Below are 27,272 nucleotides of genomic sequence, written 5' to 3'. Positions count from 1 at the left end.
AGACTCTGGGGAAGAGACTCAAAGGCAACATCTGGATCGCTTTTACTTTTTGTACAAATATGCATGTTCTGCCGGGGGTGGGGGGTGGCCCACGCCTTTAATCCCAGCACTACGGAGGCAGAGGCAGGCGGATCTCTGTGAGTTTAAGGCCAGCCTGGGCTACAGAGTGAGTTCCAGGACAGGCTCCAAAGCTACACAGAGAAAACCTGTCTCGAAAAAACAAAAACAAACAAACAAACAAAAACCAAAAACAAGACAAACAAACAAACAAATATGCATGTGTTCTCTCTTGAAGGGCCAACTTCCAGGAGGGGAAACTTTCTATAGAGGTGAGGTCTCCCTACGGTACGGTAGAAATCCAGTGTCTAGCTGCTCTTGCCTGGTGAAGTTTGGAAACTCTCAGCCCCCAATTCTGTTGGTGGAAATCAAGTATGTTCAGTGTCCTGGATTTATTATTATCAGTTCCTCCACAGGAACAGAGCTCCCTCCCACTCAGTGCCAGGTCCTGAGCGAGCAGGAAGCAGAGGTGGAGGGAGCAGGGGTCTCTCCTTTGATAGCCTGTGGGCTATGAGACACAAGGAGGGGCAATGGGAACCAGACAGGAGGTCATCAGAGTGACTCCCATCAAAGACCAGAGGACAAGGAAGGCTCCAGATTCTTGGAGTGTGGAGCAGGACAGTGTGGAGGGGCCCCAGGAGGGGACGCTGGGTGGGCAGGGCCCAGAGGTGCAGTACTCAGAGATCACCACCAGAGATCAGCACCCTGCCATGCCTGCAAGTGTCTCACCTCAGTCTCCTTGTTCAAGAACTCTGTCGCCTCTCCGAGGGCATCATTTCCTCTTTAAGGTCATTTCATCCACTCCTTCCTCTACGCAGGACCAGGCAGCCTCCAGCCAGACAAAACTTGACGTCTCTCTTGACCCTGGGGAATCCCGTACGTCTCTTATTTCTCTAGCTCCTCCCCCGTCGTCTGGTGAGCAGAAAGTACCTCCTAGGTCTCTGCCTCTGCCCTGACTGCCACCCTTCTTAAGTTCTCTGGTGCGGTTTTCTGGGGGAACCTGAAGCATTGAAAAATTCTTCTTCAGCAGAATTTTTCACAAGTGCCGACAAAGACCTTTTCCATACCCAAGGCGCTTTTATGTGTCCCAGAACCACGTTTTCAGAGGCCACCCTCTTCTCCACCTTAATAGGAATGTTCTCATTGACATGGAACTTGGGTCCCTCTTAACGGGGTCCTCTGTGACCTGGCCCATCTCAGACACCCCCCCCCCCCCCCCCCCACCCCGCTCTGTCAAGTCTCACCTTCTGTTTACCCCACTCCCACCTCCTCCTCCACCCATTTACAGGCTCAACCCAATCTCATCCTCGCCATCTCTTTGATGCTGACCTCAAAGTCCCTTCCTCCAGGAAGCGGACCCTCTCGGGCCCAAGGTGAAGTGGGCAGGACCAGGAGACACAGGGATGAATTATGCTGTGGAGATGAGGCAGGTGCCCGGCTCTGTGGGGACCTTGCACAGAATCTCATCTGAGAGGCTGTAACTTTTCCCACCGTGTGTGACACCTTCAGTGGAGTCACACACGGTGGGATGGGGGGGGGGCCGGGGGGGGGGATGGACTTTTGGCCTGGGGCAGAACAGAAGGCTGGTAGGAAGGGGAGGGAGGCAGGGCAGGGAATACCGACCACACAATATTGCAGTCCCTGCTCCTTCCCCACACACCCCCACCCCCTCCTCCAAACACGATCCCTAGGTTAATTTTTAGCAACACAGCTCACACATTAGTCACTCCCTGTCACCCACCTACACGGCAGGAGGCTGGTGCCGTCATCCATCAGCTGAGAGGTGGGATCTGGCCCCACCCTGGACCACTCTCCCCCTCTCCTGGGTGTTTAAGACCAGCTGGGTAGGAGTCCTTTCAGCCTGGGCGAGGGGCACCGACATCTCTCCCAGGACCAGCTGCACGGCAGGGCAGTAGGGACAGGCTTGTGAGAGTGGGGTTGGGAGCCTACCCAGGAGGAGGAAGTCAGGAGGCTCAGGAACCCCGTACACCCAGCAAGAGCTAACCTGTGCCAGGCAGCTGGTCTCCTGGCAGCCCTGGGCTCTGGAAACAAAGGTGTGAGGGCTCCTCCTCTAGACCTGAGCTCTAGGGATGGATGCTCAGCCTCACTGCAGAGCAGCTGTTCAAACCCAAGAGCTTGGAGAAACTGTCTTCCTCATCAAACGTCCTCCCTTCCCAAACCAGAAAAGCCACCGTGGCAAGGTGCAGGTGCCACCACAGCAGCCTCCGCCCGGCCCCAACGGGACATTGTAAGAGGAGCCCATGGGTGCCAGCTGCAGGTGGAGCAGAGGAGGGATCCTCTGTCCCCACCCCTGGGGCTGACAGGTGGAGAGGCAGTGTTTCCCCTGATCCAGCTGTGGTCCCAGAAGGCACGTGACCCTCTTGAGCTTTTATTGAGCATTTGCTGTGGGTGGGCCTTGGATGAGGCCCTCGGGGCAGCTTTAATAACTGACTCACAAGTTGGTTTTCATCTTTATTATTTATTGCCAAGATGGGGACTGAACCCAGGACCTCACACATGACGTCTCTGGCACTGAGCCACGCCACAGCCCTGAGGTGCAACTTTAAATAAGGTTTTGTACCTACCCCAACCATGGCAAAAGACAGCCACAAAGATATCAATACAAGAAGTCAATATGACTCCCAAGCTGGAGAAAGTGCCATAAAGAAAACAAATGCCTTGAGGTAAAGAATAACGGAGACAGAGATCGATACCAGTGAGCACAGAAAAAAGTCTTTGAGGGGGTGCTGTTATGTGGGGACCTCAGGACAAAGAATCAATCCAGAAAAGTATCCAGGCAGAGGGAACAGCATAGGCAGAGAAGCCAGGGGCCACAGAAAACGTGGCAGAGTCTGGGACAGGAGCAGAGAGTTGAGTTTAAATACCAGTGGCATGAAAGGGGAAAGAATTTGAGGTTGCAGAGAGAAGATTCCGTGAGGTCTAACGCAAGCCATCCCGAAGAAGTGTGGATGGGTTTGTGTACTACACAGGGGTTCCAATGGCTGAGGGACTGAGCCCATGCTTTTCTGTAATGTGACTGCTTAGAGTGAGGCAATGGCAGGCCATGGTAGAGCTCAAACTTCAAGCTTTTCTTCCAGGGGAAGCCGTGATGGGCTTGAAGCCGAGGGTTGAAATTAGATTTTTTTTTTTTTTTTGAGACAGGGTTCCTCTGCGTAGCTTTGGTGCCTTTCCTGGATCTTGCACTGTAAACTAGGCTGGCCTCGAACTCACAAAGATCCGCCTGGCTCTGCCTCCCGAGTGCTGGGATTAAAGGTGTGCGCCACCACCACCCGGCTTTGATTATTTTTTAAAAGAAAAAAATTTAAGTGTGGTGGCACATGCCTGTAATCTCAGCACTCAGGAGGCAGAGGCAGGAGGATTACTTGAGTTTCTACATAGCAAGTTCCAGGACAGCCAAGGCTATGTAGAAAGACCTTGTCTTAAAAGTTTCAAAAGAAACTTTTTAAAATTAAAAAAATGTGTACTTGTGTGTGTGTGTGTGTGTGTGTGTGTGTGTGTGTGACTTACGTGTTTAGTACAGTTGTACGTGTGCCACAGTATCCGCACGGTGCCAGAGAACAAGTTTCAGGGGCTGTTCTTTCTCCTTCACTGTGGTTCTGGGCATCAGGTCATTAGATGTATACAATGTGTTCACTGAGGCATTTTACTCAACCCTGATTTTCTTTCTTCCTTTTTGAAACGAGCCCGCTCCTAGGTCCACTCATGTAGCCCAGGCTGGCCTAACTTGCTGTGTAGCTAGCTGAAACTCATCTTGACCTCTCTGGTCCTCTACCCATCCCCCCAGGTGGTCAGGTGGCATCTCTGGGCTTGCTTTTGAAAGGGTCACCTGACTACTGGGTGAAGGGCGGTTGCCAGTAAGATGGGGAAAGAAGTGGGGTCCACACATGGAAGGGAAGTACAAGCTGTGGAGTGGGGTGTGCCCGGGAAGGGCCCACGTAGACTCCCTTCAAAGCCGCAACTGAATGCTGGCCACCTCCGTGAAGTAGGGGTCTTAGGTACCGCTAGCTTGCTGTGTGACTCCTGAGTCTGCCACCCTGCAGGTTGTTTCAAGGCAGGTGGGGATAGCCTGGAGTTAGTTTGGAACACACTGTATTGAGGGTCCTGTGTACTAGGATTGGTCAGGAATCGGGCAGTGAATCCACCAGCAAGTCCCTGAGCCCCGCGGTAAGAAGCGTGCACCCTCGTGAGTGGGGAGGAGAGGCCAAACATTAAGTGGAGACAGCTCCAGGTGGTGATTCACTGTGTCACAGAGGGCATGGCCACATGTGGGAGGTAAACAGTAAAGAAACCACTTGTGGAAAAGCCAATGACGAGACCTGGTTTGTAGCCTGCATCCAGAGCAGTAAGGGGCCCATGAGACGCTCAGGGCTCACGGGAGGGGACTCACATGGGAGGCCTGGGTTTGAGAAGAATGGAGTTGCCAGGAGACTGAACCTGTCACAGGTTGGGTGGACAGTGGCTTCTACTCAAGGCAGACCTCAGGCCGCTCTCCCCAGGGAGCCAGGCTTTCCCACAGGAACAGTAAGGGATTTTAGACAAGTGAGCCCTCTGTCTGTTGTATTTAGGGAGGAAAGCTTCGGAAATGCACCTGAACAGAGGGCCAGGTTCTGAAGAGGGTGTGGGGCCTCAGTGCAGGCCAGTACATGTTCATTAAAACCCCCTAGACAATTTCCCTGGCTTCTGGCTAAAGGAAAGATGCAACATGCAGTCTGTGTGTGTTTGGATGGGGGCTGCAGGGTGGAGTCAGAGCTTGCCTGAGCACAGTCCTCCCCCACAGGCAGTTACCAGGCGGACACAGATGCAAAAAACCATCAATTTTATACAGTTTGTGGTTCAGACGCAACATAGGCCAAAAAAAAAAAACAGTGGCACAGTCCAGGCTGCCCCACCCCACCTGAATGAACTCCTTCCTGCTCCCCAAGGAGCACAGAACCCAGGACCCCTGCCTGGCAAGACCCACTTAGTTACAGGCCCCTGGAGAGGGGCTAAGCCCTTAGGGGGTCAAGGCTGCAGGGGAGTAACCAGCACCTTGCCCCCTTGAGACCCACTGGTCCATTGGTGTGTGTGTGTGTGTGTGTGTGTGTGTGTGTGTGTGTGTGTGTGTGTGTGCAGGGGAGGGAATGACCCATTACGGATCTCCTCTCCCCAAGGCGAAGGGTTGGGGAGCAAGTAGAGCTGAGGAGAAGGCTTCTTGGGACAGGGCCCCCACAAGGCACAGCTGACCCAGACTGTAGGCTGGCACAGCCCTCTTTGGTCCCCCAGACCTCTCCCAACTCCCAGTGTCTATTCTCCCCCTGCGGAGATCCTGTTGTGGTGTAGGGGAAAGAAGAAAGCAACCAGGCTCCCTTTTTTCTCAGCAGAGACAAGCCGTGAACCGACCAGACCGGCCAGAGCTAGCCAAGGACCCTCTCCCGCAGCTTTGGGCTCCTGGGGTCCTTGGACCGACACTCCGGCCCCCTCTTTTTGCACTGGCTGTTAGGACGAATAAATAAATAAATACCTCCCGCCTGCCCACCCGCACCCCTACAGCTGGCTCTCCTCTTCCTCCAGGGAGCGGTTGAGTCCGGGGATGAACTTGAGCAGCCGCCGGCGGAAGCTGCGGTACTTGGTCTTGCGCAGGCCGGCGCCGCACAGGGCCTGCTCGCGGGCCTCAGTCCAGAGCGCGCCCGGCGCGCCCCCGCCGCCACCCCCGCCCGGGCCCGCGCACCGCACACTGGCGCTGCGGCTGAGCGCGGCGCGGGGTGCGGGACACAGCACCGATGCCGGGGCCTCGGCGGCGGTGCCCGGGCCGGGCGTGCGCGCGGGGGGCGGCGGGGGTGGCAGCGCCTGCGGTTCGGCGCCCCCGAAGAAGCAAGTGTGGTACACGGCGTCGTCGGTGTCCCCCTTGGCTCGCCGCGCGCTCCCGCGGGGACCCCCAGGCGCAGCGAGGAGAGGCCCAAAGGGCAGCGAGCCCGGGAGCAGGCCAGCGCCGTAGAGGCAGGAGCGCACGGACTCCAGTGTGTCATAGATGCTTGGGTCCTTAACCACCAGGCCTGTGGGGACAGAAGTCCAGGGAGCTTCCTGAATCCTGGGGACAGAGCGCCCTAGGCTAAGGGTCAGAGGGCATGGGCAGGATGCTTGGTTCTTTCCTGTTGGTCACCCACGTGGGCCCTGAGCCCAGCCTTCCTGGCTCCAAACCTGGAGTTAATAAACTCAAGAGTGCCACTTAAGACAGAAAGGACACACAGCCGCCTTCTTTTTCTTTTTTGGAGACAGTGTCTCTCCACATAGCCCTAGCTGTCCCGGGACTCAGTAATGCAGACCAGGCTGGCCTGGAACTTGCTAGACCCACCGCCTGCTCCTGCCTCAAAGTGTTGGGATTAAAGGCGTGTACCAAATGGCAGTGCTCAATCCTAACCTCCAGAGTACCACTGTGAAAACAAAACTGTGTGTCGGCTTAGGGCAATGTAGTGTCCAAAGCAGGAGCTCGGGCCTCTTCACTGTGGAGCGCAGCAGCCTGCTAGTTCTAAGAGGGGAGTACTGATGGGGGTGTCTGTGGGGACATCCGACCTACTCACCGTGCACTAGCCGCTGCTCCTGAACCATGAGCGATCGATATTCTCCCCACTTCTCATACAGGGTTTGCTGTAAGACACCAGGAGGATATGGGGACACATGGGTCAGGGGGAAGACACAGAAGCCTGAGGGCTAAGGGAGGTTGAAAAGATGAGGGAGTCCTTGAAGGAGCGGGCCTGAAGGCCAGGGGAGAGGAAGTGCAGGGGAGAACCTGGGCTTGCTTGGTCCCCACCTTCAGGTACTGCAGGCGAGCCTCTAGTTCTGCCTTCCGAATGGACGTCCCATACAGAGTTTCCAGCCTGAAGGATCGAGGGGACAAACACTGAGCAAGCCTGAAGGCTGAGGGGCGCCACAGGCTGAGCTCAGGAGAGCTTAGGTACTGCACCTAGACATAGGTACCTGAGAACGTTGCCGGATGCCTTGATGATGTCAACAATCTCTCGGTGCCTGATGCCTTCCACATTGAGACCGTTGACACTGGCGATGGTGTCCCCTGCCAGGAAGAGAAGGAGTCAGCACCCGTTTCCCAGGGCATGAAAGAAGGGCTCCAGCCAGAAAGGGCAGAATGGTAACCTGGAGAACTGCTCCTGAACTCCTTTCCACAGTGCTGGGGAGACCTGGACATCTTTTACCCCACTCAAAATACACAGAACCTAGCTGGGCTTGGTGGCACACACCTTTAATCCCAGCACTCGGGAGGCAGAGGCAGGCGGATCTCTGTGAGTTCGAGGCCAGCCTGGGCTAAAGAGTGAGTTCCAGGACAGCCAGGGCTACATAGAAAAACCCCATCTTCAAAAACAAACAAACACAGGGCTGGAGAGATGGCTCAGAGGTTAAGAGCACTGGCTGTTCTTCCAGACGTCCTGAGTTCAATTCCCAGCAACCACATGGTGGCTCACAACCATCTGCAATGAGATCTGGCGCCCTCTTCTGTACACATAATAAATAAATAAATTTTAAAACAACGACAACAACAAACACAAAACCACAGGCATTTCTCCCTGCACAGAGACCACCAACGTGTCTGGACAGAACAATCTAGGCTAGGTGTGGTGGGTGGGGAAGAGAAGAACTAAGTTACCAAGCACACCTTCAGGAAACTCTGTCCCCCAACACCGGACCCTCCCAGATTCCCATGCTCCTCCTGGAACTAGCTACTTCTCTTTATCCCACATCTGTCACAAGACTCAATCAACACAGGGAAGGCACAGGGTCAGTGCCCGGCTGGGAGCTGGCACTGGCTCCAAGATTTGAAGCTTCAGCTTTTGGAGGTCAGGCCCTGACCCTGGGCAGGGCATGCAGGAGACTTGAAGGGCTTGTTTGGGATCCTGGCTTTGGCTATATCAAGGACAACCAGGAACTACCCAGTAAAGTGCTGCTGGTATGTGGAAGGGCTTTGGCAACTGTGCTGACCGAATGGGTGTGGACTCACAGAGTCTCAGGCTGCCCCTGACTGGGACCCTAATTTCAGGGTCTCCCGCTCGAGGGGGGAAGACAGGTCCTCGTGGACCCTTTTGAGGCAGACCTGGAAGAGTCTCTCTACCAGATTCTGCCCAGCTGGACTGCCCAGCTGCCAGGAGGCAGAACAGTGGCCCAGCAGTCGCGTCTCCTTCTCTGGGATCCGCTCTGTGCTCAGGGAACCACCTCACCACACTGTGGTCTGTCTCGTTTTGCAAAAGAACTACACAGGGTCCCACACTAAATGGCCAGTGTGCCCAAATCCAGAGTCCAGATTCTGTTCATTCTTCTGGCTTTCTCCAAGTTGGAGAATGAAGAAGGAAAAAAAAAATATACGCTTCTGCTTAGGAGTAAAGTTATATACCCTGTCCCAGAGCCCTGTAGTCTGGGTTCAGGGTCTACCTGGTGTGAGCCCAGCCAGCTGGGCAGGGCTGGACTCGTGAACTCGGCAGACGAAGGTCACCATCTCTACACGCTGCTCTTCCCGGTGGTGAAGGCCATAAGTCTGGGAACAAGCAAGGGGACACTCAAAACAGAGACATGGAGCTCGGCCCACCCTCCAGACTGGCCTCCTGACCCCTCGCCCAGCCCCTCCGTGCCCAGCTTTTCCTACCTGGATTTCAAAGCCGAAGGTCTGGTTGTCCGTCTTCTCCAAAGTCAGCACCTTCCTGCAGAAGACACGGGGGTCGAGATAACAAGAATTCAATAAAGTATGGAAGAGCTGGCTATGGTGGTCCATATCTGTAACCCTGGCACTTGAGAGACAGAGGCAGGAGAATGTCCCATTTGAGTATTAGCTACACAGTGAGGCCCTGCCTAAAAATACAGTAACAAAAACAGGAGTGTGGCAGCCCCATGGCTTAGCTCTCAAGGATGTTGAAGTCTGATCTAGAACATTCCAGAAGGACCCAGAGTCTCCAGCGACAGCTCATTCTTTACAGATTTTTGGAATGCCCTTCCCAAACCCAAATGAAATTGGCCTCAGGGAGCTGCACAGAATTAAAACAGCCTCCTATAGGGGGAGGGAGGCATCAGGAAAGGCTGGACCTGAGAAAGGGCAGGCCTAGCAGCACCCTAGCCTTCGGGTGAGCCTGGCCATGGACTCACTCACTAACTGAGGCCCCAATTTGGCCCCAGGGTTGGAGCATCCTGGCTCCTCTGCTTTGGGGAGAAGACAGCCCCACCCCCAGGGGCCAGTCACGAGGCTGGGCGCAGACCACAGCCGCTCCTCCCAGCTGTGGTGTGGCCAGCCCACCAGATGTGAAGGCTGGGGGAGGGGAGCCTGGGGGCCACCCCTTCCCGAACTGAAGGCTGCCTGCAGGACGGACACAATGGTCTGGAACCGCTCCAGATCCTAGGCTGCTGGGGAGCCCAGAGTTTCCTCTGCCCACCCCCTCCCTTCCTTCCCGCCAGCCAGAGGCAGAATAAAGTGGCTCCTGAGGCCCCTTTGAGTCTGGCAGCCTAAAAAGGCCCTGGAGAGCAGGCCTCCATCCAGCTCCTAGCCTAAGTCACACCCCCTGCCACCTAGTGCTGTGAGGCACACTCCCCTTCTTTGAAAGGAGCTTTTAGCCCCGTATGTTCTGGGGCAGGAGCAGGGGCCTGGAAGCCCTGTGTTTGCCCCAGTGCTTTCTGGGTTCCTGGAAGGGTCTGCAAACTTTTACTGCACAGAGCCAGATGGTAAATATTTCAGGTTTTGTGGGCCCCATATGGCCTCTGTCATGTATTATTCTTTGTTTTTACAACCCTTTAAAATATTAAAATAAGCCGAGCATGGTGGTGTATGCCTTTAATCCCAGCACCTGGGAGGTGGAGGTAGGGGGATTTCTGTGAATTCAAAGACAGCCCAGTCTACATAGTAAGTTCCAGGACAGTTCCTGGCAGGGGGCTGTAAGAGACTCTGTCTCAAAAGAACAAGAAAAACAGAGGCTAATAATAATAATAATAATAATAATAATAATAATAATAATAATGTAAGTTTGTAAGTGTGTGCATATATATTTCCTTAGTTGAAGAGTCCAGCAGGCCACCGTTTGCTGGCCCATTTCAAAGGAAGCCAGGCCCAGATCAGGCATGAGATGTGGGCAAAAGGGGACCTGAGCTCCAGGTCTAGAGTGAGCACCTAGCCCTGTCCACATCTCAGATATAAGTGCAAATCACGGGATCGGACCCACACAGGACGAAAGGTTTGGGGTGTCAGACTCAAAATCTGGTCGTAGAGTGTCTGGGTCCACTGAGGTGGGCTGGGTTGGGCTCAGGGAAGCCAGAGAGGACATGAGGATGCTCCCATGTACCTCCTACACCCCACCCTCCACCTCTCACTAATCCAGCTCTTCCCAGAAGAGGCAACTGACAGAGATTGGGGGTGGTTAAGGAGCACCTAATGACTCAAAAGTGCCCCCCCTTATTCTCCGCCCCTTCATACAGCCCACACCCCCACCTGCCCCTCAATCCCAGCAGGGAAGTCATGCTCAAGGATGGGAGATGCCTCCCAGGGGGCTGGGCTGAGATGCTGTGTGGTGCCCCCCTCCCCCAGCACCTCACTTTTCTGGACCACAGCAGGGGCTTTGGGTGGGGGTGACTCACCGCTGCTGTTCAGGACTCTGGCTGAAATTCTTCCAACGGAATCCTGAGCCCTTGGTGGGAAAATGGCCAGAAGACAATGAGAAGGGGCTATCTTTGAACAGGTGCTGAGAAACTCTCTCTAAGGGGACTCTGACCTGAGCCCCAGCTATGGACGCAGTACCCCACTTCCTGCTGCCTGTCTTCCCTACCAGCTCCACCTCTGCTTTGCTGGTGTGACACCATCCCTGGGACCTCCAGGGCACATTTGCCCTGGGTTTGAGATGGGCAAACTCTTTAAAAAATAATAATAATTTATTTGTTTTTATTTTATGTGCATTGGTGTTTTGCCTGCATGCATGTCTGTGTGAGGGTGTCAAATCTTGGAGTTGCAGACAGTTATGAGCTGACATGTGGGTGCTGGGAATTGAACCCAGGTCCTCTGGAAGAGCAGTCAGTACTCTTAACTGCTGAGCCATCTCTCCAGCCCCTAGATGGGTGAACTCTTAGCCTCTACTGGTTAGCTTGGGGAAGATTGTGATCCTAGAATGATCTTCACCACTGGGATCATGTCTGACAGCCCAGGCCTTCCAGGCTCCAAAAGCTGAGGCAGGAGCTTTCCCCTAATTGAAAAGAAGGGTAGGAAGCCACTGGGCTTAAGGTACTAACTCCATCCAGGGTCTCTGCCAGCTGGGTCTGCCCATTAGCTCAGGCAGACAGCAGTTTGGGAGAGCAGAGAGTCAGGGGCCGTGCAGGAGGCTGACAACTAGCCAGATCATGGAAGAGGGGTCAAAGCTCCTAAAGGACAGGTTGCCTGGGGGCTGGCTGTGGACTCCAGCTGCAGCTAACTATGTCCTCCAGACCTGCGCCTCTTGATATTGCCGTGCAGTTTTTTTTCTGAGACAAAGTATATAACTAAATAAACAAAAAATCCTAGTCAAACCTGTCTTACACTATAGTTGAGAAACTGGGGGCTCTTTTTTGGAGGAGTAGGCCCCTAACTCTTCAGGGCTCTAGAGAGCCTAAAACAATTTCTGTCCCTCCTAAGATTTTAGCTCTTGGAGGAAGTCCCATCCGGGACCAGCCCTTTCCCAAAGTGCCAAAACAACTTGAGGCCTTCCTGGGTTGTGTTCTGGTTAATACTCCCTAACCGCCAAGCTGCCTCAAAGCAAGGAGGAGAAGGGGACCCTCTTCCTCCAGAACCAAAGATTAGCCTCAGGGTGGGGACAATACCCAAATAGGCCAAGGAGGAAGGACTGGGCAGCACAGAGAGACCCCTTTGTTTTTCAAACCGATTTTCATAAAATGCAAATTCTCAACAAGCTGTTCATTGTGTGTGGTGGGGAGCCGGGGACCAGGAGAGAAGGAGGGGGCCGCGTGGAAAGGCCACCCATCCCTTCTCCTTAACCTGGGTCTTGGGTCTCAGCATCTGAGCACCCAGGTCCTCCCAGGCCACAGGAACAGCCTCACACTAACGGGGACACGCTGAGAGCGGGTGCGGCCCGCATCCTTCCTGCCCTGTGACCTCTCCCACCGTGTCCGGTCCTGGCTGAAGTCTAGAGGGCCGTGCTCTCGCAGCCCGCATCTCGGATGCGGGACAAAGCGTGAGGCCCTGAGCCCTGGAAGCCCGGCGTCCTCGCGGAGGGGGTGTTCTCGGGAATTCGCGGCACTACTTCCACTGGGTCATTAGCTTCTCTCCCGCCCAGGGCTCCAGGACCCTCAACTTGTCTGAGGCAAGTTGGCAGAATTCCCTCCTTAGCCCTTCCTGCTCCAACTTCAGGAGGTGCTCGGGCGAGGGGGTCCTGAGAGTTCTAGATTTCTGGACACCGGCAGGCTGAGCGGGAGGCGGCAGAAAGCCAGATGGAGAGAGCCGGAGAAAGGGGGTGCTGGGGCGGAGTCAAGGCCGGGGAGTGGGAGGAGGTGGGGCGTCTGCGCGTGGGGAGTGGAGTGGAGTGGAGAGCCAGCCGAGCCGGGGGCGTCGCGGTGGCGGGGGCCACAGCTTTCCGAGCCGGGAGTGGGTAGGTTTGCGCCTCTGGGGGACAGGGCCGCGTGAGGCAGGGGGCCCAGGGTCGGGGGTGGGGGTGTGCTGAAATGTGGCAGTCCTTAGGCGCTGCTGCGGCTGGGTAGGTCCTGCCGAAGGAACACAGGGTACCGAGTCTGGGGACGCAGGTTAGGGAACGCACCTTGCGGCGGGGCAGGGTGCCCCCGGACACCGCGAGCGCACGGTACAGCTCCGCCGGGTGGTAGTCCTCCAGCGCCGCGTACAGCTCGTCTCCCGGGGCTCCAGGCGGAGCGGCGGCAGCTGGGGGGCCCGCGGGGGCCGGCGCCGGCGCGGCACGAGCCGCTTCCGAGTCGGGAGCCCGGCCAGCGGGGTCCGGCGCGGCCGCCGCCTCCTCCTTCTGCTGCAGCTTCCTGAGTCGGCGGAGGGTCATGGCTCCGGCGCCCGGCGCCCCTCGGAGGCTGCGCTCGCTCCGCTCGGCGGTGCTGGCGACGGCTGGGGGAGTCCAGCCGAGCGGGCCGCGTGTAGCCTGGCTTTATAGACTCCCGGGAGGCGTGGGGGAGCGGCCTCCCGTGGCCTCGCCCCCGACACGCTGGCACCGCCCCCCCGGGGAGGGGGACCCCGCGATGGCGAGCCCCGCCCACAGCGCGCCACGGACCGACCGCCGGGCTCGGGAAACTCTTGGGGGACTCGGGCGCTCCTTGGGGGAAACCTAGTCGCCCACGGCAGCAGAAGGGACGGGACAAATCTGGGGCGAGCAGGGGTGTGCGTGCTACCTGGAAGCAGTCTGTGCAAGCGCGTTGGTGGAGATTTGAAGTTTGGGAATGAACGACGGCTTTAGTGGTTCGTGGAGATGGGGAGGCCACAGTGAGGAGTCGTGGTAAATAAGCTGAGGGGAGCTTTGAGATCCGGGGAAGGTGGGAAGGTCAAAATCGGTGGGGAGAGACTGCAGGAGGTCCTGGACCGGGGATGGGGGGCGGGCACGCAGGAGTGGGGAGGGTTGTGGTTTCTGAGGAAGGATCAGGGAGAAATCTCTGAACAGACCTCGCAGAAGCCCCTGGGGACTGAGGGGCTGAGGGTTTCACGGTCCACCTGCATCCTAGAAGAGCTAACCAAGGCTACCTTCCTTTCCCAAAGCCACGGGAAAGGTAGACCGTGGAAACCTGCAAGGAGAAGATTTAATTTGGAGTCTCCCCACCCCCCATGCTGGAGTTCAGCCTCTCTTTCCTCACGTGGGGCTTGGAATACGCCCAGAGAAGGTGCTCAGTGTTGGGGCATGACGGTGCTGAGCCATTCTCTAATCCTGACTTAGACACCGTTCCTCGTACTCTTTGTTACCATGGCTGCCAGGCTGCAGGAGAGGCGGATGACCCAGCCCATGTCTGTCGTCAGTGATTCCCAAATAAGAAGTGAGAGAGGGAAGTGGTCAGTGTCTAGCCACCACAGAGAGAGCCTGGGGCTCCACATTTGGACACGCTCCATTACATGTGTGCTTTACATACATACATCACAACTGCCATATGAAGTAGGTGCCAGTGTTATCCCTTACAGAGGAGGGAATTGAGACCCAGGCAGAAAGCACCTTGCTGGGAGGATCACTCAGAGGCAAAGCTGAGGTCCCAAGCAAGGCAGCCTGGGCTCTGGCCTACCTACTCTGGTGACTTTTAGTTCTTCAACTTGAGTTTGAGCCCCATTCTGTTGCAGGAGCTGGCTAGACACTGGTGTCACGGAGGAGCTTGTACAGCATGCTGTACATGTGCTGTGTAAGACACATACCGTGCCGGTGTGACGGGGAAGCAAAGGCCAGAAGGCCCGGAAAGGCTTTCTTCTACCTGTTTTGGGTCACCACTCTGGCTATCTCCCTGCTTCTTGCCCACCCCCAGGCCCCTGCGCCCCCACCATACAAGAGGGAGGTGGGAGTGAGGGGTGCTCCTCCACACTCAGAAACTGCACAAGTCCAGATGACAGGATGCTTGTGGGGAGGGGGTGGGGGCGGCTTAGAGCCAAGGTCTAGCTACCTGAATGCTTTTTCCCCACCCACCCCCCTTAACCACTGAGCGGCCGTTAGTTGAGGGGCTGTTGGTGGAGAAACGTGATTCTATTGAGAGTATTAACACAGGGGGACCCTTGGACGGTCTGTGGCCTGCCCCTGACAGACTGAATCTGTGGAGGTTGGGGGGGGGGGCAGGGGAGGTTATAAAGGCAGAAGGTCCAAGAGTTTCTATTATATTCATTCCAGTGCTTATCCATGAAAGGACCCTCCCCAAGAGGACCCTGCACAACCTCCTCTATGAAGGAGCCACCTCCCTACTCCAGAGGATTACTTAGTCAATTGATGCCTAACAGCCCCATTGACATAGACCTCCTTCGGGCAGACAGAGGCAGATCTCCCTCCCCAAACTCCCAGTTTGTGCAAGTCCGGCAGCCTCTGGCCTCCCAGTGAGAAGCCAGCACAGGGAACTGAAGTTCTCACCTAAGAAGGAAGGTGCTGGAAAACCCAGAGCAAGTGTGAACCCAGAAAAGGCAATTTCTGTAAGTCATTAGCATGATTTCCTCAAATCCTAGGATTTCAGAGCTGGAAGGGGCCTCACGTTCTGGAAAAGATGTGTGTGGTCCAAGCCCTCCTGCTTGTAACAGCAGCCAGAGAGGAAAGACTACCGCAGAATGGGCTGGGGACCCGGGGACTCTTGATGAAGGCTGTAGCAGGCAGCTACAGGACACCGCCCATCCCGCCTGCTTCCCCGCCCCTCACGTCTCCAGGGAGCGATGGGTAGTCCTAGGTGCCTCCCTGTGGGATGGTGACACCCTCTGCTGGTCATGAGCCTTGTGGTGGAAAAATCTCTGGACTCAAAGGTGGCCTAGTGACTGCACCACCTCGACACCCAGCGGCCTGGATCCCACGCGGCCTTTGTCCCTCTCAGGAGGATCTGTGCTTGGCTGGTCACTGAGGTCACAGCGAGGGACTTGTGAGGAGGGAGATGATGCGGGTGAACTGCACTGCAGTCGGCAGGTGCTGGGTTTTCTGGGGACAGTAACCTCCCTTCACAGCACAGCTCCAGAGCTCAGCCTTCTGCTGCTCCCTGACCTCCTCAGAAGCCACACCCCTTGTCTAGCATTCTGTTCTCTTCCTCCAATCTGCTCCAGCCTTCAGCAGACCTTCTGGCACTCCAGAATGTCCCTTACCCCCTCGTGCCTCCCAGAAAATCCCCTGTGGATCTGCTCCTGGGAAATCTATACTCTGCCTGCAACTTCTGCAGAAGCAGGTGTCTTGTTCCCAGGGAGTTCAGGTTTCCCAGCTCGTTGGCTCCAGCTGCCCTGGCTGAGATGGGCTGGGTCTGAGGAGGGACCTGCATAGTGTGGGATTAGTAGGGGCTGTCTAATGAACAAAGCCCCTTCTCACTTCTTTAGGACAACTCTTTGCCAAGTCTCCCACCAACCCACAATAACCTCCTGTGACCTCACAGACCTGCTTAAACCCTGGGGTACCCTCAGGAAGTTGGAACACTAGGGCTGTGGAAATTCGGGCCTTCTAGAGCCTCAGTGAAGCAGAACTGGCAAGGATGAATAGCTCTGTGGATGCCGCCTCCGCTTCTGCGCCGGGGGGGGGGGTGGGGGTGAGTGTCAGCAGGACAAGGCCTGGGGTTCAGCTGGCCCGCTGGTCCATCAGGAATGAGGGGCTGGGCCTCGGCTGCATGACATCACTGCTTGCAGGAGGCCTAGAACAGCCGGTGGGCAGCTGGCTGGGCAGGGAACGCTTGTTTTCTTAATGGCTTCTATTGCCTAACAATGTTCATGGGTGAGTGTTGGTGCTGGGCCCCCGCTAGGGAGGGTTCTAGCAGCAAGCCTGCTACAGTACAGCTCAGCAACATGACTCCTAGGAGACAGGACAGTTCGTGTTGGATATGGGTGTCTCATGGTCTATTCCCATCCAGAGGCCAAGGGCCATCTGCCTCTTGATTGGTCGGTTGCAGCGACAGGAGGGTTTTCCTCAGAGCAGCAACACCTCACTCCTAAGACCTGGAGTAGGAATATCTTAGCCCTCACTTCAGCACAGGTACTCATGGGAAAGCAGGAGGTGACAACTCTCAGGGTCCAGCTCCACAGAGCGCTTCCCTGTGGGCAAGTGCACACCTGTGGGCAAGTGCACACCTATTCATAGTGTAATCCCTGGCTTCCTCTCGGGGACAGCATTGTGCATCAGGCTCCCAACCCCCAAAACACATATGCTAGACCTTCAGGCCAAGGCTGTGCCACTGACTCCTGACAGAAGCCAACTTCCCCTTCCTGCCGTGGCTTGTGTCTGATCGCATCCAAATCTGTGTCTCCTGCCCACTGGCTCCACCTCCCCTCCCAGTTCTGCCCCACTCCCCCTGCAGGTGCTGCCCAAGGTCAGTATAGACTTTCCCTACTGACAAGCAGGTCCTCTGCAGTGTCTGAATGCTGGTGTCCCACGGACTCAGCCCTTGCTGTGACGAGGTCTTTAGGGGGTGGTTTGGTCAGCAGGGCTCTGTCTTCACGAATGGAACTGGTGCTGGCTGGTTTTTATGTCAACTTGACATAGGCTGGAGTTATCTGGAAGGAGGAAGCCTCAGTTGAGAAAATGCCAACTGTCTCACTATGTAGCCCTCGCTCACCTGAAACTCACTATGTAAACCAGGCTTAAACTCAAGAGGTCTGCCTGTCTCTGCCTCCAAAAACGCTGAGATTAAAGGCTTGATCTGGCCCGGACTGATGAGCAACAGGAACAAACTAAGACACCCTTCAATGGCGTTATTCCTACATGAAGAGTGGGGAGTAAGGTTTGTTTGCTTGTTTGTTTTGGTGATTTTGGTTTTTAGAAGGGTCTCGTCACAGGGCCTTGAAATCGGTATAATAGCCAACAATAACCTTGAGCCTCTGTTTCCTGCCTCTCTGCCGAGACCTTGGCATCACCACACACCCAGTTTTAGACATCGCTGAGAATCAATGTGCACCACCAGCGCAACTATCTTCCCAGCTCTAGTGGGTTTTAACTTATGGTACAGTAGGCATGCTAGCTATTAAGGAAAGTTTGGGGGCTGGAGAGATGGCTCAGCTGTTAAGAGTATTGGCTGCTCTTCCAGAAGACCTGGGTTCAATTCCCAGCACCCACATAGTGGCTCACAGCTGTCTGTAACTCCAAGATCTGACACCCTCACACAGACACATAAAATAATAAAAATTAATTAATTAAAAAAAGAAAAGCTTGGAGACCAACCCAAGAGGGAAATTTACAGATTAGCAGAGGGAACTGTCCCAGCAGAGGTAATAGTGTTCTATAGGTGATGATTCTGCCGTCCCACCTCCCTTGTTGACACAGGAACAGCTTCAGTTGACTCCCCCTCCTCATATTCTTGGCTTCCTTGGTGTGACTAGAATGATCATCTCTGGATTTGTGTTGTTGTTGTTAGGATTTATCTTTATTCTGTGAGTGTTTTGCCTACACGTATGCAAGTGCATGCGTGTTGCCCACAAGGCCGGAAGAGGACGATGGATTCTCCCAGTCCTTTCCAAGAGCAACAAGTGCTTTTAACTGCTGACTCATCTCTCCAGCCTCCTGTTTATTTATTGTGTGTGTGGGTATGTCTTAGTGCCACAGTGTGGGTGTGGAGGTCAGAGGACAACCTTGTGGGAACTGATTCTCTCCCATTATGTGGGACTTGGGGACCAAACTCACATCATCAAGGCTGTTCTGTAATGGTCTCACCAGACCCCTGGTTTGTTTGTTTGCTTTGCTTTGCGTTGCTTTGTTTTGTTTTTAGACAGGGTCTCATTATATATCCCTGGCTGGCTTGGACTCATTATGTAGACCAGGCTAGCCCTCTGCCTCCCAGGTTCTGGGATTGAAGGCCATCTCCACCCTTCAGGACCCCCTTGTCTTTAGAGACAGGTGTTCTGTAGCTCAGGCTGGCCTCCACATTACCTCAGCCTCTTTCTTGTGCTGGAATTATAGGTGTACACTAGGCACATGCTGTGGGTATGCTCTGTATGCTGTGAATGTGTTGCTCTGATTGGTTGATAAATAAAATGCTGATTGGCCAGTAGCCAGGCAGGAAGTATAGGCGGGACAAGCAGAGAAGAGAATTCTGGGAACAGGAAGGCTGAGTCAGGAGTCGCCAGCCAGACACAGAGGAAGTGAGATGTAAAAGTACCAGTAAGCCACAAGCCACGTGACAATTTATAGATGAACAGAAATGGGTTAATTTAAGATATAAGAACAGATAGCATGCTGCAGAGATGGCTCAGAGGTTAAGAGCACTGGCTGCTCTTCCAAAGGTCCTGAGTTCAATTCCCAGGACCCATATGGTGGCTCACAGCCATCTGTAATGAAATCTGGTGCCCTCTTCTGGCCTTCATGCAGACAGAACACTGTATACATAATAAATAAATAAATCTTAAAAAAGAACAGATAGCAAGAAGCTTGCCACGGCCATACAGTCTATAAGTAATATAAGTCTCTGTGTGTTTACTTGGCTGTGGGACTGGCGGGTGAGAGAGATTTGTCCTGACCACAGGCCAGGCAGGATCAGGAAAACTTCGGCTACAGGCGCATAATATCGCTGCTTTTTTTTTTTTTTTAAGATTATTTATTTATTGTGTATGCAGTGTTCTGTTTGCATGTGTCCCTGCAGGCCAGAAGAAGGCACCAGATCTCAATACAGATGGTTGTGAGCCACCATGTGATTGCTGGAAACTGAACTCAGGACCTCTGGAAGAGCAGCCAGTGTTCTTAACCTCTGAGCCATCTCTCCAGCCCTCTGCTTGGTTTTTACATTTTTATTCTTTTACAGTTTCATACAGGCATATATTCCAGTCACATCCTCCCCTCTCCCCCATGACCTTCTTGTACACACTTGTGGATCTTGGACGGTAACATCCTTTGACCAGAGCCCCTCTCTTGCTCAGTCAGTAGGCCAGTGCCCATTTCAAAATATATGTCTCCTTTACCCCAACCTCCTCTCTGTTCCATGGTCTCCACTGTCCTGTCTGTTCTTACCATGGTACCCCGTCCCCCCCAACCCCTCTGCTCAGCAGCCATCTGTTCTCAAGGAGGGAAGGCCCTGGAGAGCTCTGTCCTTCTCTCCCTAGACATTTCACCTGTGGCTCTGGGATGTTCTGTAATGGGGCTTGCCCTAATCTGCCTTATATTTGTACAAATGTGACCTCTCTAGATCAAGCAGTCCTTGGAATCAGGGGCCTGGCTGACATGTTTGTGTTCTGCCTATAGTTTAAGTCCTAAGAATACTCAGGAAATAGCTAAATGCTCATCTGTTCCTGAGACCCCTAGAGCCCACACACCAATCTTTGGCTACCAAGGAGCATCCTCAAAAGGATCCGGTTTTGGCTGCCACCCTCCATGGTCCTGGGACCCATCAAATTAACAAGCTGCAGTGCCCAGTTGTTTGGTCAAGTATCAACACAGATGTTTCTGTAAAAGGATGTTTTAGATGTGATTAACATTGAAGTCAGTGGGCTTTTGTTTGTTTGCTATAGAGTCTTAACCTACAGCCCACACTGGTTTGGAACTCACTCTTGAGCCCAGAATGGTTTCCATTCTATGGCAATTCTCCTGCCACAGTTTCTTGAATGCCCGGATTACAGGTGTGAGCCACCATGCCTGACTAAATCAGTAGACTCTGAGTAAAGCAAAATGACCTCTATTATTGTGTGTGTGTGTGTGTGTTTTTTTTTTATTTTATTACTGTAACAAAGCTGGGTGGTGGTGACACATGCCTTTAATCCCAGCACTCTGGAGGCAAAGGTAGGTGGATCTCTGTGAGTTCAAGGCCAGCCTGGGCTACAGAATAGCCCAGGATAGTCAGGGCTACATAGAGAAACAGCCTAAAAAAAAAAAAAAAAAAAACGGCCAACAAAACAAGCTTGATATATGTGTGTTCACAGTTTTGATTCAGTCTGTGATTGACAGCCCTGCTACCTTGAGTCTGGGAGGCAGGACATCATGATGGGTCCATGAGGAGGAAAGCCCCTCAACTCAGTGACAGGATGGCCATTCCCAACCTAATTTCTATCAAGTCCTTCATCTCTTCACCTTCCAGCTTTCAAAGGTTGCAAAAGGATGGGTCCCACAATCTGTTATGGAGGCTGTGCAGTCTGATGCTGTAAACTTAACAGGAACTACAATCACCTAGGAAATAAGACCAAGCAGGCCTGTGAAGGATTGTCTAGATTAGGTTAGCCTCTAAAGCCTGTGAGGGATTATCTAGATTATATTGAAGTAGGAGTGTCCCCCCTCAAATGTGGGTGGCACCGTCCCATGCACTGGGGTCTTGGACTGCATTGAAAGGGGAACAAAGCTGAGCATGAACTGTTATTGTGGTTCCCGAGTAAGCAATGAGACCAGTTGCATCTCCAAGCTCCTGACATCAGGACAGACTGTACTCCCACACCGTGAACCCAGACAACCTTCCTTAAGGTTGCATCTGTCAGTATTTTGTAGCTAAGAAAACGCAGTTAATACAAGGACATATTCCCAATGACATAAAGTCCTCTTCTTCAGTCCCCGTCCCAGTGGTGCTGGGACTGGAAACCAAGCTTTGAATGTGGACCTTTAGGGGAAACTTACCTAAACAACAGCCTTCCTACAAATGTGCACACACACACACACACACATACACACACACACAGACCTCTAAAAACTTCCTGTTATCATATTGGTTGTTTTTCTACAGGACCCTCATTCCACCATTTCTGACTTAATTCAAGCCTTTCACTTCTGGCACACCCTCTCATATTCCCCCAGTCAGTGGCTTGAGCTGTAATTACTCCTAATTTTGCTTTGTGTTTAGCAAGCATATTCCCAGGACTGTAAAAATGTGAAACCAAACACCAAGGGACGCCCCCTCCAGATGAAGTTCGTGTCTTCAGTGTCACAGCCTTCCAGTGCCAACGCAGCGACTTCCGAGAGCACGGGAAGACGTGTCAGGATGTCTACCACTCTGATGATCAGGCTGGCAAAGCTGACCCTGCAAACCATGCCGAGGTCCGGGATGGGCATGGTGATCAGCCATGGGATGGACTACAAGGAACTTGCATGAGGTCAGGATTGAGTTCACATAAACCTCTGTCTTTCCTTCTAGAATAGGTCAGACCACATGAACCTCAGCAAGGGCCTTGGCTTCTGTCATGACTTTTGACAAGGGAAGTATAGCCAGGATATAAGGGCAAATGAATCTGGGTTATTGGGGCATGTGTCAAACTTAAAGCAATCTTCTAGAGATCTGTTGGTTGATTTTCAGCTTAGCAGTCACGGATGGGAGGACACCAGAAAACCATGGGAGAGAACCAGAACTCCATTACTGGGAGAGCTGGAGCAGTGGGTAAGCTCTACAGGACACTGTAGTGAAGATAGGGACAGGATGGGAAGAGGGCTGGTTTGTCAGGAGATGAGCTGGAGCTCCGCAATGACCTTGGGAATTGAGCAGTCTGTAGTGTCCTGCTTTCCTATCTGTCAGTGACTACTTGGGGCAGTTTCCACCCTGGCCAGCCTCTGGCTCTAGTGAGGCTCAGGAAAGCAGCCATCTTGGGTGAAGATGGCGGACGTGTGGAGGCAGGAGACAGTAGGTGCTACAGGGCCACAAACAACACTGTTAGATCCATGAGCTACATGGTCTTGGGTCAGTCTGTTTCACTTCTCTAGTAACTATCCACTTTATAATCCATAATGACAATAATACCTACTTCCAGTGGTGGGTTTTAGGATTAAATAGTTAGTACATAAAGCAGTATTTGGATTTGGCACAATGATTACCAACTTTTGTTTTGTTTGAGGCAGGCTCTAGAACTTGTTATAAAGACTAGGATGGCCTTGAACCCAGAGATTCTCCTGCCTCTGCCTCCTGAGTGCTGGGATTAAAGGCGTGCACCACCACACTCTGCTTTAGCAATGTTTTAAGTTTTTATAATTTTTTTATAAATTTAAATTATTTTATTATGTGTGTGGGGGTGTATGTGCGTGTGTGCCACAACCTGTAGGGGGTGGTTAGAGGATGGATTCTCCTGTTTCAATCTCCTACCTCACCATGGAAATGCTTTTACCAATGGAGCCACTTCCCTGCTACACAGTAAGTTTTCAATAGGTCTTTGCTAGTATTAATTGAATATTGTTCATATTTGACAGCCACCTTCAACCACTTTCTCCTCCTTCTCCTTCTTCTTTTTAACTTTATTTTTTTCCAAGATAAGGTTTCTCTGTGTAGCTTTGTGCCTTTCCTGGAACTTACTCTGTAGACCAGGCTTGGCCTCGAACTCACAGAGATCCTCCTGCCTCTGCCTCCCGAGTGCTGGGATTACAGGCTTGCGCCAGCACCGCCCGGCCCTTCTGACATTCTTATGGGCCTTTCCCTAGGTGGGAGGGAGAACGCATCTGCAGAAGACAGGAGCTGCAAGTCCTCTCCCTGACAGCAGTCTGCAGACGGAAGTCGTGGCCTGGATGTTAGGACACGATGCCACAGTCATCTGCAGGAGAGCTGGTGCCTGGTGGAAGGGATCCTGGGGACCCCCTCTAAACCTGAGACTATCCTTCTACCACTTGTTACCTGGGGTCCCCTTGGCTCAGAGGTACAGATGGGAACTGGGTCCAAGAATGGAGTTGCGTGAGGAGAATGCTTCTGAGTGCTTCTAAAAAAAACAAAACAAAAAAACAAGACTAGAGTCTATGACCTCAGTTTCTTCAGAAACCCAGAACTGTTCTTGGAATGAGTTTACATGCCCCTCCCAGGGTACATCGGAGAGATGTGAGCTTAACTCCGATTATCCATCATGACTGGCTATTGCTATTTGTTTATAGGCCTCTATAGAAAAACATGTTTTTGCTACATGTAGCATGTCCTTGTGATTGTACACAGCTTGCACTAATGAGAATTTTACTCAGGCGACCCTCAGGATATAAACTGTCTGATACTCTGAATAAAGTTGGCTTTTATTGCATGAGACTCTGCCCCATTTTTAGGCCCCACTTTCCCGGGTCCAACTACCAACCAGAGTGATGAATACCAGCTATACTCTGAAAACTCCAGCAAAACTATTGACTCAGACCTGAGTTTCCTAAGAACCCCAGGACTCAGTTACACGTCAGTCTAGGTGAGGGGATGGACGTAAAGCCGGGCAAGCTCTTATTGTGCATTGGAGAGTCAGCGGCCTGTGATTAACCAGAATCAATATCCTTTTCCTGTAAACAGACCAAAATGCTAAAGATAACACAAAGCAGCCTCTGCTACCTCAGGCAAGTCCTGGAAGACCTGACATGCAGGTTAGCACTTCTGAACATGTTCAAGTGCCACACACAGGGGACCCACCATCCATCCCCACCCTGGCCAAACCCTGGGCAGTCATTACATATGAGGCAGATGGCACCGGAGCAACTCTGTGAATAAAACTTTAATAATGTACAGCAGAAACTGGACAGGCGCGTTCTTATATTAAAACAAAAATTTCCTATATTACAATATATTTACATTTGCATACTGAAGAGGTAAAGTGTCTAAGTGGCTATTTTACAGTCCTTTCTAATAAATTGTACAAAAAACAAACAGAAGTACCGAGGACGCCGTTCAGGGGCCTCGACGGCGCCCTAAGAACGGGCTTGGACTTGGTCTGTGAATCCAGAATCCAGAGGTGCAGGTAGCCCTGTGGATCAAGGTAGAGCCTCAGGGAGCCAAAACACAGTTTCAGTTTCTCCCAATTCTCAGCTTAATGTAAAGAGTAGTGGGGTAGGGGTGGAGTTTCCCCAAACCTGCTCAAGTCTTCCTGAGAGGCAGATGAGCCCCTGGGAGTAGGGTAGTGTCGCAGGAGTCACTGTGGGTATATGCTGGCAGACAGCAGGACTCTACAGTTCCATCGTCACCTGTAATCACGAAGGTGCAGCTGCAAGGTGGGGGGGGGGCGTCAGCAGGGGGGGTTAAGAGGTTCCCCCAATGACACAATTGGGACTCAAGGGGAATAGTTCAATGGCCAGTAAATTGGCCCAAAGAATTAAGGGAAGATCCCTTTAATGCAAGGAAAGAAGTTATAAACAAGGAAATAAATAGAAAGGCTAAGAACATGGGAGACCAAGGCAGGAGAAGCTGGGCAGGAGGCAGTTCCCTGCATGTACTCATGCCTCCCCTGGGGCAGGAAGGGCACACAAGGAAGGCAGTGCTTTGGGGTCTCACCTGGGTTTCTAAACTCCAGGCCTCACTGTCCTCTGCCTGAGGGGATGTAGGCTCCTCTTCCCTCAGTGGTCTTAAGAACAGGAATCCTAGGCCCCTAAAGGCTCTTGGAACCAGCCATAGGCCCTTCCGGTCTCCAAGAGGGTGCTCACCCACTCACGTGATGCAGCTCCTCCTCCAGTGCCCCAGGAGCAGCCCCCAAGCCTGTCCCTTCCCAGAGGCCCAGCACTCAGCAGGCACTCAACTCAAACTGCTGAGCAAATGTGGGGAAGTGCAGCCAGGTGGACAATGCTCAGAAGGCTGAGGCTGCTCAAGGGGAGGGGTGTGCATGGGACACAAGACACCAGGTCCCCGGGGGGGGGGGGGAGCGCTCACTGCTGAGTGGGAACCGGCTCAGGCGCAAAGACAAACGTTTCCAGTGACTGAACTATGTGCGTTTGATTCTAGAGAATGTTTCTGTGGTGTTTTGTTTGTTTTCGGGATTTCTTTAAAAACAAACATACTAAGAGGTAATTGTCACATAGAGATGGTTTTCCTTTTACAAAAACTTAACAGTATTAAAGTTAAAATCCTGACCCTCCCAATAAAATAAGATAAAATAAAATAAAATAAAATAAAATGAATTAAAACAAACCACTCCAGTTACAAGTTATGGCTTCAAAGTTATGATATACCTAAGATATGCTGACCAAATCACCACCACAGCAGGCTTCTAGAACTCATTAAATACTACGCTTAGGTTAAACACCATATTCAACCCAGATTGCTCACTTCAGTAGGGAGCCTGAAGTGGATGCGAATCTCTCCTCTTCCCTCTACACTCCTCAGAGAATCCAATCCAGTACAAGAGGCTCATGCAGATGCCTCCCTCCCGCCCTTGCCTCCCTCCCCACCCCCTGCAGCCCATCCCTTCCCACCCCAAACCCACCACCACCACCACCACCACCACCACCAAAAATATACACTGCAGACTGCAGAATCTGGGGTGGGACAAACAGATGTTACATTCCAATCTGAGTCCCAAGATCTGGCTTCAGATTCCTTGGCCCTTCCTTACTGCTGCTGAGGAAGCTGCCCTTGGGCTGGCTCATTTCCCATGGCTGATGCTGAAATATAACACCCAAGACTTGCATGACATTCTTTCTCTGCTCATCCCCCCCCCCCTTTTTTGACCCAAAAGCCTCTCCTACCATGGACAAGCGGGCCAGCTTTGGTTCTGGTCTGAAATGGAAGAGGAGGGCCTGTGGCACAAGGTGGGCAAGCAGCCTGCTGAGAAAAGGCCCACCCGGACGGGCTGGGGACAGGAGAGACCTTCAGGAAGGAGGGCACCAGGTTAATAGATGCTGCTCACTGTGGCAGAGGTGCCAGCACTCGGAGACGGTATGGCCACCACACCCTGGCCTGCACATGCACAGAAAGCTCAAGCAGGTAAGTGTGCACCTACACACACACACACACACACACACACACACACACACACGTAAGGGCGTGGCACAGACCAGGCACAATGTGGGACACACCTCGGCACATGCACACTTGGCTGGACAGACAGGCAGCAGGTGGTATCTCTAATGGCAGTCCCTCCAGATGTCCACGAGGAGAAGGGGATGGTGTGGCTCAGGACTGCCTGTAAGAGCGGCTACACTTCCGGTTCCTCTGAATACCTTGGTGCCAGGTTGACTGGTCCCTGGAGGAAAACCTGCAGCCCAGCAGACCACAAGGTACAGGGGCTGCTCCGGGAAGAGCCCAGCACCCCTTCACCATTGGCGGCTACAGTCCGGATGCACCGGGTGCTCCAGGGAGAGCCCAGCACCCCTTCACCATTGCCGGCTACGCACCGGATGCACTGGGCTTTGTGTACTTCCCACTGCAAGCAGTTCGACTTTCGGCATCGAGTTCTCTACATAACTTGCTCTCAGAGTCTCCATGCCATCAGGAGGTAAATATAAAAAGTGTCTGTGTCTCAAACCCAATATGGGAGTGTCCGAGTCTCCCGGGCTCTGTCCCTCTGGCAGGCCAGGGCTCTGGCCAGAGGGCTGGGCAGAAACAAGAGGTAGGCCTCCAGTACACTGAGCTCGGCGGCTGCAGTCATCTTCACTGCCCAGGTTCTGTGTGTAGGCAGAGGAGCAGCTTAGATTTTCACGTCTTCCTGCACGCTCAGCTGGGACAGCGTCTTCTTGATGCGCAGCGCCGTCAGGCGGGCAGCGCCATTGGCGTACCAGCACTCCCGCATCATCTTCCCCATCACCCGCAACGCCTGCGCAGAGAAGCCCACAGTGACCCACAGAAACCTTGGCCATCGGCTCTGGCTCATGGCCGCCTCCCTGTCAGTCAGGTCGGATCCACCCACGATGTTTGCATGCCCTCTTCCACCCTTCTCCTTCCTTCCCTAGGTGTACAAGGGAAGGGAAAGGCAGCATCGGAAGGCTGGTTCTTTC

General features: G+C 53.2%; 2 protein-coding genes and 1 long non-coding RNA gene across 3 annotated transcripts in view; 1 reads left to right on the top strand and 2 right to left on the bottom strand.

Moving 5' to 3' along the window:
* Window positions 1-4,877: 4,877 nt before the first annotated feature.
* On the bottom strand, window positions 4,878-13,304 carry Tamalin (trafficking regulator and scaffold protein tamalin). Its single transcript, XM_036208430.1, has 8 exons — window positions 12,834-13,304; window positions 10,675-10,724; window positions 8,705-8,759; window positions 8,494-8,596; window positions 7,033-7,126; window positions 6,866-6,932; window positions 6,636-6,702; window positions 4,878-6,110 (listed from the first exon to the last, which is right to left on the bottom strand). Exons 1-8 carry the CDS (start codon window positions 13,080-13,082, stop codon window positions 5,602-5,604), a joined length of 1,194 nt encoding a protein of 397 aa, XP_036064323.1. The 5' UTR covers window positions 13,083-13,304; the 3' UTR covers window positions 4,878-5,601.
* Window positions 12,579-24,077, top strand: LOC118597144. Its single transcript, XR_004946781.1, has 3 exons — window positions 12,579-12,668; window positions 21,475-21,724; window positions 23,034-24,077. It is a non-coding gene; the product is annotated as an uncharacterized LOC118597144 (long non-coding RNA).
* A 1,697-nt stretch (window positions 24,078-25,774) lies between these two features.
* Window positions 25,775-27,272, bottom strand: part of Acvr1b (activin A receptor type 1B) — a 37,521-nt gene continuing 36,023 nt past the window's right edge. Inside the window, exon 9 of the mRNA XM_036208587.1 lies at window positions 25,775-27,091. Coding sequence (XP_036064480.1) covers window positions 26,966-27,091 — 126 coding nt within the window. The 3' untranslated portion in view covers window positions 25,775-26,965. The remainder of the gene's footprint in view (window positions 27,092-27,272) is intronic.

Source organism: Onychomys torridus, chromosome 16 (assembly GCF_903995425.1).
Source record: "Onychomys torridus chromosome 16, mOncTor1.1, whole genome shotgun sequence".
NCBI lineage: Eukaryota > Metazoa > Chordata > Mammalia > Rodentia > Cricetidae > Onychomys > Onychomys torridus.
This window is presented reverse-complemented; position numbering and strand designations above follow the sequence as displayed.